Source organism: Lygodium microphyllum, chromosome 8 (assembly GCF_053477565.2).
Source record: "Lygodium microphyllum isolate KBCC chromosome 8, Lygodium_microphyllum_v1.1.10, whole genome shotgun sequence".
NCBI lineage: Eukaryota > Viridiplantae > Streptophyta > Polypodiopsida > Schizaeales > Lygodiaceae > Lygodium > Lygodium microphyllum.
In genome coordinates, this window is record NC_141142.1 from 134,802,892 (window position 1) to 134,815,993 (window position 13,102).

At 39.8% G+C, this 13,102-nt stretch overlaps 1 protein-coding gene across 2 annotated transcripts; it reads right to left on the reverse strand.

The window, feature by feature from the left end:
• Window positions 1–11,196: 11,196 nt before the first annotated feature.
• On the reverse strand, window positions 11,197–12,371 carry LOC148032895 (uncharacterized). Of its 2 annotated transcripts, none has more exons than XM_087684204.1 (2): window positions 12,275–12,371; window positions 11,197–12,140 (listed from the first exon to the last, which is right to left on the reverse strand). In XM_087684204.1, the coding sequence occupies exons 1-2, from the start codon at window positions 12,286–12,288 to the stop codon at window positions 11,456–11,458; spliced, it is 699 nt and encodes a 232-aa protein (XP_087540330.1). In that variant the 5' UTR covers window positions 12,289–12,371; the 3' UTR covers window positions 11,197–11,455. The 2 variants fall into 2 exon arrangements, with proteins under 2 accessions (XP_087540330.1, XP_087540329.1); XM_087684203.1 differs by having other exon boundaries at window positions 12,236–12,371.
• Between the last annotated feature and the right edge of the window lie 731 nt (window positions 12,372–13,102).

Consider the following 13,102-nt stretch of genomic DNA (forward strand, 5'->3'; position numbering starts at 1 on the left):
GCATATAGCGACGTATATACCGACGCATATAGCGACGATTCTATGGCATCGTCAATAACGACGCTTTTTGCGATGACGGGGGAAAATTTTGTTGTTTGTATTTTCGTCGCTTTAAACATCGCTATAAGGTCTATATCTTGTAGTGTATGGAGCCTTTTTGTTGTAGTGTTCCCTTATAAATGCTTTTGATATATAAAGAATACAGGGACTTTTATTTTCAATTCTCGTGCCCGTAAGATACATTGTCTTTTTCCCAAATACACAATCTGATGTATGGGAGGGGGAAAAAAAAACCAGCTTTGCAACCACATGCTCTCTGGTTTTTTTTTCCAGTTCTGTTTTGCGCGTCTATCAGCGTGTCTAAATTGCAGATAATTCGCGTTTATTTGCACGTCTATAATGCAGACTACACGCGCTTATACACTCGCTTCATTATTCAAATTAAAAAAAGAAATTAAATATCTTTTTTTTAAATGACATTTTTTGTTTTTGGTTCGCGTCTATCAGTGCTTGTAAAAGCGCGTCTACCAGCGTGTCTATATGCGCGTGTATATGTGCGTCTATTGCGCGTCTATTTGTGCGTGTAAATTTGTTGATACACGTGATTATAGATGCGAAATGGTAGATGCGCAAATAGAAGGGCAGATAGACGCGCCCGTAAGAATTTCTCTATATTCAAAAATCGCATCTAAATGTGCGTCTATGAGGCCTTTTTGTTGAAGTGAGATGGTAAAAAGATGGTTTGGGCCGTACAGACATGTCTTTGATAATGCAACATATGAGTTGACAGAATTGGATGGGACAGTGCTTAGAGTGCCCATTACAAGAAAAGGAATCAAGATTTTCAAGCAAAGAGATGAGGAGGATTATGCATTGGAAGAATTTGCAAGAGAAGAGCAATGAGAAGAAACTTCAGTAGAAGAGATAGGTGATATGTCAGATAGCCTTGTTGATATACTGAAAATAGACAATAAAGAGATTGATCTATTCGTGGATCTTGACGACAATGATCATGGGTAGTTGGCCCATTCAGAGGATGCGTAGGATCAGAGGGGGTGGATGTTGTGATGCTGCATATCCAAGGTGTGGAATCCACCAAAAAGTTTGTGTGTGTGACATTCGTGTTTTGTGCATACCTAATCATTGTGTTTGCATTTCTCTATGTGTGTGATGTTTTTTTCCTATATTTTTTTGTACCTATTCGGGTAGTACCTGTATTTTCTTTAGCCTATGTGTGCATGATTGCATGTGAATGTGTGTGTATTCAATCAAGGTGAAGAAATTACCCGCACTTTAGTGAGTGCAAAAGCCCTTGCTTGATCTAATTCAAATATGCTCTGTGTGAAAGGGGATAAATAATGATTGGAGAGAAGAAGCTTCTACAAGCTTCTAATAAAGCTTGAATAGAAACAAGCTTTTTCGGAATGCACTGCTTTTTGGGGGCATGCTGAATGTGATTTGGGAAAGGTAGTGGCCATCTAAGACAGGAGCAAGGCATAAGGAGAAAAAGCAATGTGATTGCAAGGATGAGGGATCCATGTTTAGTAGATGGGCTAGCTAGCTATTGGGGGGGATATATCGAGCAGAACGGAAAGCGGAGTTTAAGGGGGATTGGAGAAAAACATCAGGGTAGATCGACATACTTTATGAGATGGAGGATCAAGGCCTGCAAATGAGAGAAGAAGGCAGCTTCTTTGGCTTCGCGGTTGGCGTGGCTTCTTCATGACCAGATCCTACTTTACGAGAAAAAAAAATTCACTCTCTTGATGAGCATATTTGCTATGACCAGTGACGGCAATGTTTCACATTGATAGCAATGTACGTCAAAGTGGAGGCTTGATGAAGCTCATAATTTTGGGAGTTGGTGCTAAAGAAAGAGCACTCAAACTGTGTGCATGAAGGCAATTGATGGTTACGAAGAGAACTCAGCACCTCTTGATCACCTCGAGATGATGAGTCAAGATGTCAAATCTAGATACTATATCATTCCGGCCATGATAAGACTAATCTCTGTAGTAGCCAATCTAAGGGTTTTTTTAATTGATCGAGTTCTGTTTCACAGCTTTTATGCTGTTTCCTCAGAAGGAGATGACGTTGAGACGAGGTCATGCTATCTTGGGAGGCCAACCTACTGCTATAGAAGGGCCGTGAGACTGTCTCGGTGCCAAGGGCCTCATGCAAAAGGAGGTCTTGGTTGATCATCGCTTGTGGTGAGAGAGAAGTAGAAAACAGAGAGATAGAAGAGGACTAGGAAAAGGAATTGGAGAAAAAGCATCCGAAAGAGCTGGAAGTTTCATGGAAAAGGTGGCACATGACAGAAGGTAGATGTTGGTCTATCTTCTTGTTGAGAGTGGATGAAGAGACTGTGATCGTGTGAAAACAAGGAGGAAAGGGGAGGTGAATTGGACTCGCTACATGCCACAGAATTCTTTTCTCATTGCAACTAAGACTGTCAGTACAAATCTGTATGCCTTTGATTACAGTAGCTGATGCCAAGAGGCATATTTCACGGTGGATTCCGTGAGGTTTTACGATGGATTCCGTAAACTTTGATGACCGGGGCTCATACACAAAGTGGATTCTTTGTGCGAGAAGTTGACGGGGACGCCTGTCCTTTTTGGGCGTTTCATTAATTTAGTGTGTACATGGGTGATTCCGCAAAATGCATATTAAATTAATAAACGTTTATGAGTTTAGAGTGCGCGCTCGTAATAAATTAAGGTTAGGATTGATTTCTAACCAGTTGATTTATTTATGTAGCTGAAGACTGCTAGGTATTCACTTTTTGCGGTTTAATTGTATTATTCTACTAACGATTGTGAATGCTTCAGTTGATGTGTAGAGATAGCAGTAGTGGTGGAGGAAAGCATTGGAGGATAGCGAGTATTCAATTTATTACTTATATTTTCATGGGCGCATACCTTTGGCATGGCGCCTATATTTTGTCGCACCTATTTATTGAGGTGTTGGATATTTATTTATTATTTTGTATGTGCATGGGCGCACGATTATATTATTTATACTTGGACATTGTATTAGGTATGCCAGACTCTTTGGGCACCGCCCGTTAACTTTATTCCTATTTTGTGCTAAAGCAAACTCAAAAGCTAAAAGCTTGCTATTTTGTAATTTAGGCTATTATTTGAGCTTGAAGATGATTAATACATAAAATACATGCTTTGTGGAGCACTCACACAAGGCATGGGGGGAGATTGCACCCAATTGGTCTCTTGTTCATGTCGTGCATGCTTTTTACATTGAATTTTGTGCAAAAATTAGAGTTCTATTGTTCTTGGGGACCTTTCGGCATTCACTACGCAAGCGTACAACATCCGATCTATACACCAGTGGTATCAGAGCGAAGCTGAGATCAAGAGCTTCCAATCGCTACCCATCTTGTGCGAAGGCGGAGCTCCTGGAATGATCGAGCTCTACGGTCAATCTCGTCGCGAACGGTCGATACGGGTGGATTCCTAGCGATCAAGAACCTTTCTTTCCATCATCAGACTGTGAAGGACTAGCTTGCAGAGGCGGAGGACCACGTGGATATCTCCTACATCAAGTCGTCTTCATACACAGATATAAGACTCGATAGCCTAAAAGCTTAAAAGCTTTTATTATTATTAAGCTTAGTAGTAAAGCTTAGAAAGCTTAAGAGAAGCTTAAAGCTTCAAAATTGCATCGCGAGGTATCAGAGGAGCCCGAAAATTTCGCCGCCTGAAGAAAAACGCCCCCTCTTCCCCCACGATTCGCGGTTTTCAGTAAGATTAAGCTTACAAGCTTAATCACTTAAGCTCCAAGTCACTTAAGCTACAGTTCACACAAAAGCTCTCAAGTACTGCAAGTCTGCAAAGTTCAAGTTTTGCAAGTATTCTAAGTCAAAGTTCTACAAGTTACATAAAGCAACTAAGTTTTGCAAGTCTTTAAACTCTGCAAGTCAGACAAGTCATCTGAATTCAAAACTGACTTCTGTTCAAAAGTCATAGAAGGGTTGTTCCTGCACAGAAACTCCAAACTGCAAAGCTGTTCATTGGAAGGTACTCTACGCATATGCAAGTTTACTGAAGCATTTTCAGCATATGCAGAAGGATAAAACACAGATTTTTCAAAGATTGTGAAAGCCATACCCAAAAATATAAGCCTTGTATTCCCGATCTTGAGCTACGCTCATCCCGCTAACTTGATTTTGAGAGTGAGAGGTCTTTTGAGTTTTGCAAGGTGACGGAATCACATATGGATGATTTAATGGCTGAAGGCGATCTACCTGAACCTACGATGGAGCAAAAGCTAGACTTAATTATGATACAATTGGATGACGAACGACGAGCTAGGCAAGCATTGCACGTTCAATTGGCTAATTTACAAAGATCGACTACCGACAAAGAGGAACCTTAATCTGAAGATATTATCCGACATACCATCGACATGACTCTCGAAGCTCAAACCATTCGCAAGGAATCAAATATAAGTAAAAGAAATTTCAAATTCCGTACTTTCAATGGCACTCGAGAGGGCAAAACTGTTCTTGCATTCATTAGTCAGTTTGACGACTACTTTCATGAGGAAACCTATGTAGAAAAAGATAAAATGAAGTGTGTCACTAATCATTGAGTGGATAGAGCATCTCTTTGGTGGACTATGGCTCGCAAGAGTATAGATTGTCCCACTACCTGGGAGAATTTCAAGAAGAAGCTTATGCAGAATTTCCTTCCTCCACAATTCCATGAGAAAGCCATAAAGCAATGGGATCTTCTTCAGCAACGAGATCGTGAGCCTATTCCTCAGTATACACAGAACGCTTTTGGAATGCATTACTCCAATTACGCATGCTTGAAGACGTACTTGAAGCGACACACAAGCGCAAGTATATGTCTGGACTCCTTGGGCATTACTACACTGAAGTTAATATGTTCAAGCATGCAACTCTTGAAGATGCAATCTCACTAGCTCATGACACTGAAGACAAGCTGCGAGGAAGAGATAGATGTCCATAGCAATTCCAAGCCAATGGTAACTATGGATCTAAGCAATTCAACTCAAATTTTAGAAGATTGAATCAAGGTCGTTTTCCTTCATCATCTTTCCATAAAAATTGGGCAAAACCACCTGCTTTACCATCCAATACCAATCAAAAGCCTAAGCCTATTCCACAGCCAAATCCTAATGTCCCTAGACTTCTTGCCATTGCAAACAATGTAACCAAAGCCAAACCTATAGTATGTTATAAATGCCACCAGCCTGGACATCTAGCAGCAAATTGCCATTCGAAGAAGCCACCTGTCCATATCAACTACCTTGGAGCAATGGAAGATGGTGAACATGAAGATATGCCTGATTTCACGGAAGATGAGGACGATACTACTACTCCTTCGGATACTTTACCATGTATGCCAACTCCACATTCTTTATTGACAATGAAATGTTTAGTGCATGGAAAGGAAAAGATTATTTTGCATGATGATGGTAGTACTCATGATTTTTTTTCAGCAAAGCTAGTAAAAGAATTGAAATTACAGATTGTACCTACGCATTATAGCATTAAAGTAGCATTCTTAGGCACTAGGTATAATGGTACACAGGAAGTGCATGACTTAGAAATTTAAATTGGTCAATACACTGAAAGAAAAAAATTTCTAGTTGTACCACTATAGTCTAGTGACATTATTTTAGGTATGCCTTGCCGTCATCAGCATAATCCAGATATAGATTATTCTACACATTCAATTAATATTCAATTTCAAGGAAAACATCTTACATTGTATGGTATGCATGCATCTAATGCTTTTCCACTGCTTTCGCATACTCAAGCTAAACGTGCATTAAGCAAAAGTAGTAAATCTTATCTCATTTGGGTGAATGAACTGCAAGTTAAAGAAAATTATATGCACCCTAGGCATAAATAATTTCTTGCACATTTTAAAGACTGTTTTGCCGAAGATCTACCACTTGGTTTACCTTCTTCACGTCCAGAAGACCATAAAATAGATTTGATTCCTGGTACCCAACCACCTTGTAAAGCACCATATAGGCATAACCAGATAGAGCAAAAAGAAATTCAGAGTCAAGTTGAGGAATTACTAAATAGAGGATTGATTAGACCTAGTAGTTCTCCATTTGGTGCACCTGTTCTGTTAGTAAAGAAAAAGAATAATACCTATCGTATGTGCATTGACTATCGAGCTTTAAATAAGATCACTGTAAAAAATAGGTATCCAATTCCTAGAGTCGATGACCTTATGGATAAACGGCAAGGTTCTGCCATATTTAGTAAAATAGACCTTAAGTCTGGTTATCATCAGGTGAGACTAGATAAGTCTGACATATTCAAGACTGCATTTAGGACACAGTTTGGTCATTATGAATTTTTAGTGCTGCCTTTCGAATTGACTAATGCACCTGCTACATTTAGTAGAATGATGAATCGTATATTTTTGAAATATCAGTATTGTATTATTGTATTCTTTGATGATATTTTGGTGTTTAGTCAAAATGAGAAAGAACATTATGAGCATTTATCATTTGTTTTCCAGTTATTAAAAGATAATCAATTGTATGCAAATCCGGAAAAGAGTGAGTTCTTTAAAACATAAATTGAGTATTTAGGTCATATTGTATGATCTGATGGAATTAAAGTTGACCCTAAGAAAATAGAAGCAATCTTGAATTGGCCTGTACCTAAAAATGTGCATGAGTTATGATCATTCCTAGGTCTTGCTAGTTTCTATAGGAAGTTTGTGCGTAATTTTTCATTACTTGCATTACCATTGACTAAACTTCTGAAGAAAGGTATTGTTTATCATTGGTCCGATAATCAATAGAAATCCTTTGACTTATTGAAACATGCATTAACCCATGCCCCTGTACTACAGTTGCCTGATTTTAATAGACCATTCTTTTTAGTAGTGACTGATGCTAGTGGATCAGGAATAGGAGCCGTACTTATGCAGGATAATCATCCTATAGCCTATTCTAGTTGTAAAGCTGAAACCCTCTGACTGAAATATTCCACATATGACAAAGAATTATTAGTTGTTGTACAAGCCTTAAGACAGTGAAAACACTACTTAATGGGTTCAGAATTTATGATTAAAACCGATCAGCAAAGTATTAGACATTTACTTAGCGAACCTCAAATATCTGACCGACATATCAAATGGGCATCTTTTATTCAGAGTTTTCATCCTATTATTCAATATCAACCCGGTAAAGAAAATGTAGTGGCTGATGCATTAAGTAGAAGACCTGCCATTCATAATATTTCTATTATATCTTTTGATTCTTTGATTGCTATGAAAGATACTTATCATCAGGATATTACTTTTCATGCTGATTGGAATAAATTAGTTCAAAATAACTTGATTCCTATTGATTCACTATCTTATAATGATGGATTTATGTTTTATGAAAATATATTATGTGTTACAGTTCCATTCCGATCTTTTGTTTTGAATGAGATTCATTGTCCTCCATATCAAGGTCATAGAGGTATCATATCTACATTACGTACATTAACTGAAGATTTTTATTGGCCGCATATGGACACTGATGTATCTAACTTTGTTTTTGAATGTTTGATTTGTCAAAGAGTTAAGAGACATCATGGTAAACAGTATGGATTACTTATGCCTTTGTCTATTCCGTCAAAACCATGGGAACAAATTTCTATGGATTTTATTACTGGTTTACCTAATACTAAATATAACCATGATATGATTTGGACAGTAGTAGATAGGTTTAGTAAACAAGCATATTTCATTCCATGTAAGAAAACTTTAACAACATCACATGCATCACAATTGTTTTTGAAAACTGTTTTTACTAACCATGGATTACCAAAAGTTAATATTTTTTATCGTGATTCTAGATTTTGTAACAACTTTTGGATTACTTTGTTTGCTAACCTTGGCACAAAAATTGATTTCTCATCTGCATTTCATCCTGAAACTAATGGACAAACAGAAGCCACTAATAGCACTATTCTAGACCTTTTACGTGCTTATACTAGTTCTAAACCACAGACATGGGATACACATTTGCATTTATTACAGTTTGCATATAACAATACACCACACACATCTACAAAGAAAGCACAGTTTGAAGTGATTTATGGTTATAGATTGTCTACACCTGTTGCATCTTTGTCAAATAGAATTCAGAGTGCTGATGATATTGCTAGTATGCACAATACTATTTTTGATGAGGTTAAAGTCATGATTGCCAAAGCCCAGCAATCATATACCAAACAAGCCAATAAGAAAAGACAAGCAATGAATTTCAAAGTTAATGACTATGTTTGGTTGAGAATAGAAAAACGTAGACTACAAAGTGTAGATAGACACCCAGTTGTGAAATTAGCACCAAGATTCTATGGATCATTTAGGATCATTCACAAAATTAATGACAATGCATTCAAGTTAGAATTACCACCTCACTGGAAAATTCATGACAACACATTTCATATTAGTTTATTAAGACCCTTTAGAGGCGAATTACCTGTACACCCTGTTTATGAAAACCAATCTTTGTTAGAGGAAGAGACTAAAATACTTGAACCTGAAGCTATCATAGAGACTGACTTTATAACCACTAGAACTGGCCGAAGATATTCTAGATATCTAGTCAAATTTAAGAACCATCCTGTAGAAGAAGCACAATGGGTGCACGCTAGAGACTTAAATTCTTACCCCACTTTGTTAGCTCCACATTGAGCTAATAGCAATTGAGGTCAATTGCTATTCGACCTCGAGGATATGATGCCAAGAGGCATATTTCACGGTGGATTCCGTGAGGTTTTACGGTGGATTCCGTACCACAGTGGATTCCGTGAGGTTTTACGGTGGATTCCGTAAACTTTGATGACCGGGGCTCATACACAAAGTGGATTCTTTGTACGAGAAGTTGATGGGGACGCCTGTCCTTTTCGGGCATTCATTAATTTAGTGTGTACATGGGTGATTCCATAGCGGGTGATTCTGCAAAATGCATATTAAATTAATAAACATTTATGAGTTTAGAGTGCGCACTCGTAATAAATTAAGGTTAGGATTGATTTCTAACCAATGATTTATTTATGTAGCTGAAGACTGCTAGGTATTCACTTTTGTCGGTTTAATTGTATTATTCTACTAACGATTGTGAATGCTTCAGTTGATGTGTAGAGATAGCAGCAGTGGTGGAGGAAAGCATTGGAGGATAGCGAGTATTCGATTTATTACTTATATTTTGATGGGCGCATACCTTTGGCATGGCGCCTATATTTTGTCGCGCCTATTTATTGAGGTGTTGGATATTTATTTATTATTTTGTATGCGCATGGGCGCACGATTATGTTATTTATACTTGGACATTGTACTGGGTATGCCAGACTCTTTGGGCACCGCCCGTTAGCTTTATTTCTATTTTGTGCTAAAGCAAACTCAAAAGCTAAAAGCTTGCTATTTTATAATTTGGGCTATTATTTGAGCTTGAAGATGATTAATACATAAATACATGCTTTGTGGAGCGCTCACACAAGGCATGGGGAGAGATTTTATCCAATCGGTCTCTTGTTCATGTCGTGCATGCTTTTTACATTAAATTTTGTGCAGAAAGTAGAGTTCTATTGTTCTTGGGGACCTTCCGACATTCACTACACAAGCGTACAGCATCCGATCTGTGCACCAGTAGTAGCTGAGGTCCAACTGCCTCTTGAAGACACCGAGAGCGATGCCAAGCAATATGATGACGAGCGAGGCAAGTTTGGGGGCTTCGACTATGCCAATGGAAAGTACAAATTACACAGCTAATAAATCATCAAGGGGGGGAATCGTGCATCTTCAATTTCTCTTCCTCTTTCTCTATTCATCGAGCAGGCCATCTATCTGTGACAAAGCAGACCTTCAGTGCGTCATCGCACCGTCGGACAGTCTATTTCCAGGCAGTTCAGAGACACACGCTAATGCTGCGGAAGCTCTTTTAGCAGTGTCTCGTTTGTCACAGTTAGCAATTGCAGCTAAGATGTCAATGCCAGTTTTATTGGGAAGCTATTCCATCATGTTTTAAAGGATTCAGATTCCAAATTTTCCCTAATACATTCTTTGACTGTATGCATCTCGTTACTAGATCCAAAGAAGTATGTGCTAGTTGGCAGAGGACAACATATTCTTGATTCCTTATCATCACCCACAAGTCTTGATTTTATCGAGGGAATGTTGCAGAGGCTAGGTGGAGTCTTTACTCAATAGATACACGTTTACACTTGAAGAACTCTTGGATGAGGATAAGTTAATTCAAGAGTGCAAATCATACACGGCTGATAAATTTGTGATTAAGGGTTGGTTTCCAAGGTTTTTTTTGCTTGAGGGTCAAGAGTTGCTGTAGTTGTGGAGCACGGAGTGAGCATGAAGAGGATGCAAGAAGAGGAGTCTTCGAGGCAGATCTCAATTACCATAACTTCTGCAATATGTGGTTGAAGAACCACCAGAAGGGGCAGACACTAAGCGGGCACTAAAGTTCCCTTTCATTGCTTGTGAAATTTTTAGTTGTGAAATTGAGGTCATCTGCAGAACAATGGTGGAAGATGAAGAGTTAATGGATTTGCTATTTTCCTTCCTGGATTCGGAGAGGCCACTCGGGTTTCTTCTTCTTGTACCTTATATTTGTTATTGGTAGAAATAAAACAGAGTCTTGGCATCATTTTCTTGTATTGCTTATTCGCTTGATTGATATTCTATCTTGAAATTCGACGTCAAGGTTCTCTGTGGATGCGACTTTGTTTTCGAAAACCCTTCGACAATGTTAGGTCCAACCAATCATGTGTTTTTCTCTTATCTTTCTCAATCTATTGAGTTGTTCAAATCCTCTTATGTATTATAATATTGTTTGTATTTAATAATTGAGATGTTTGATTTGTTAGATTTGCTACGTGTTCCGCTTCGTAACAAGATACGTGTGGAAGCACTCTTAGTTGACATGCCAACATTATGTGTCGTCATTTCTTTTCTCCGTAGAATGATAGTATCGATCAATTGTGGGTAAGGGAAATTCATTATTCGACGCTCACATATGACGATTATAGTGCAAGGAATAGAATAGTGCAAGGGAAATTCATTATTCGACGCTCACATACGACAATTATAGTGCAAGGAATAGAATAGTGCAATAATGCTCGAAGGAAGGTTAGAATGTGATTGGTACACCAGCAGCAACATTAAGGTATCTATGCAAATCCAACTTTTACTTGCTTATATTTATTTATTGATGGGATTCTTGTGCGATGCATGGTGGATCAGCCGCACTCAAGAAGCTGCGAGCTGAGCTAATTATAACCTCATGGGGTGACAGCTGCCAAGCAGGTCGAGGGGGAAGCTGCGGGAAGGAAGGGCACAGAGAATTACTACTCTTAGTAACAGAAGTAGTAGGAGTAGTAACAGCATGCAGCAGCAACCAGCTAGGCCACCAGTTATGCCACCACGGATCACATGATACCCGCGTGGCGGCGCTGCGATTGAATGGAGGACGTGCTGCTGCTGCGTCGGAGAACGAAGGGGAGATGATCCTCGCTAGACAGCTTGAAGTAGGTGGCCCCTTCCTCCGAGTAAGCGGCTAAGCCAGTGGAGTTGAGGTAGACGAGGATGTCGTAGGCTTGGCAGACTGCACCCGCAATGCGAGGGCAGGGCAGAGCCACATCCCGGCGCTGAGAAAACTGGAGTCTGGCGCTCGGCCACTGATCCGCTTCCACAAGGAAGTACTCGCCTTCTCCTTCTTGTCTCCAGGCCAGAGCCCTACCGGTGTCCGCATTCTCGATCAACACATCGTCCACCTGCGATACGAACGGCCGGAACTCACGGGTAATGTGGGTGAACCTATACTTTGCGCCTTCGTCCGACAAGCGCACATAGTAGGTGGAGTTGCTTTCATCCCACTCGGGAGCCAAATAGCTGCCTGCTCCCTCGGAGCCCACGGACATGAACTCGTACAGCTCCTCGCCGTAATACACGGCGGGCGAGAAACACATGCTCCAGTAGGGGTAGACCAATGGCAGTTCCGGGCATGGAAACCGTTGGAGTGCTGCTTCAGCCGATCCCGCGGTGGTGGTTGCTAGCATGCAAAGCTGCAGCATTGCTACCATGAGCATGATAATCGCCTTCGTCTTGCAGTTGCTGCTTGAATATCACAACCAAATAAAAAGGGATCAGGGGAAGAAAGCCAGAAAAAAGAAGAGACTAAGCGGTTCAATGTTTAGCATATCTTATACCCCTCTCTCCCACACAAAAACGCACGCACTGCACGATACCTAGCAGAAGCCATGGCTCGTAAAATTACGAAGACGTGCCGGAGCTATGGATTGCTGGATTCAGCGAGTTGCGAGGCAGATGCGCTGCCGTTTTAAAGGTAGACACAGAGAGAGAGAAAAAGAGAGAGAGAGAGGGAGGGGCGGTGGGGATCATGGCGTCAAGAGATAGGCATCACATGCATGGACGGACTAGCAGCACGGCATGTACCGATGTGAGCCTTGCCGAGCATGTGGTTGAAATTGGTATACTTTTCAATCACATGCTCAACAAGGCTCACATCGAAACAGGCCGTGCTGCTTGTCCTGATGTGAGCCTTGCTGAACATGTGATTGAAATTGCTGTAGTACAACGTTCATTGCGCCTCTCTCTCTCTATTGTGAGGACTTTAATCCTTGGCATCTCGTAAAACTTCGAGATCCAACTACTGATCGTACAACTTAGAGCTCTTGGGGATAAATATTTCAAAGTTTGGCATCATGGGGTCAAGATATAGCACAAGGAACTTTCAATCGTTCCTTACATAGGCAATTTGGTGAAATATAGGAAATTCTCCAATATTTCCTATGTAGACAAGTACGTATTCCCCATCTATAACTAGGAAATTGCATTCCCTACATCTTATAATAGGGAATATAGAGCATTCCCTACATTCCTTTGAAAGTTCCTACATTCCCTACATCTTATAATAGGGAATATAGAGCATTCCCCACATTCCTTTGAAAATCCCTACATAAGGAATTATAAGGATGTGATTCCCTACTTTTATGTCATAGGGAATTAAAGGTATAATGAGGATAAGATAAAGATGATGTTTATCACAATTCTCT

Bases quoted from the DNA above. Each gene is read 5' to 3' on its own strand.
- LOC148032895 (XM_087684203.1), bottom strand. From the start codon at position 12,288: ATGGCTTCTGCTAGGTATCGTGCAGTGCGTGCGTTTTTGTGTGGGAGA. The intron at 12,141-12,235 runs GTATAAGATATG...ATATTCAAGCAG, and splicing joins TTTTTGTGTGGGAGAGAGGG to CAACTGCAAGACGAAGGCGA.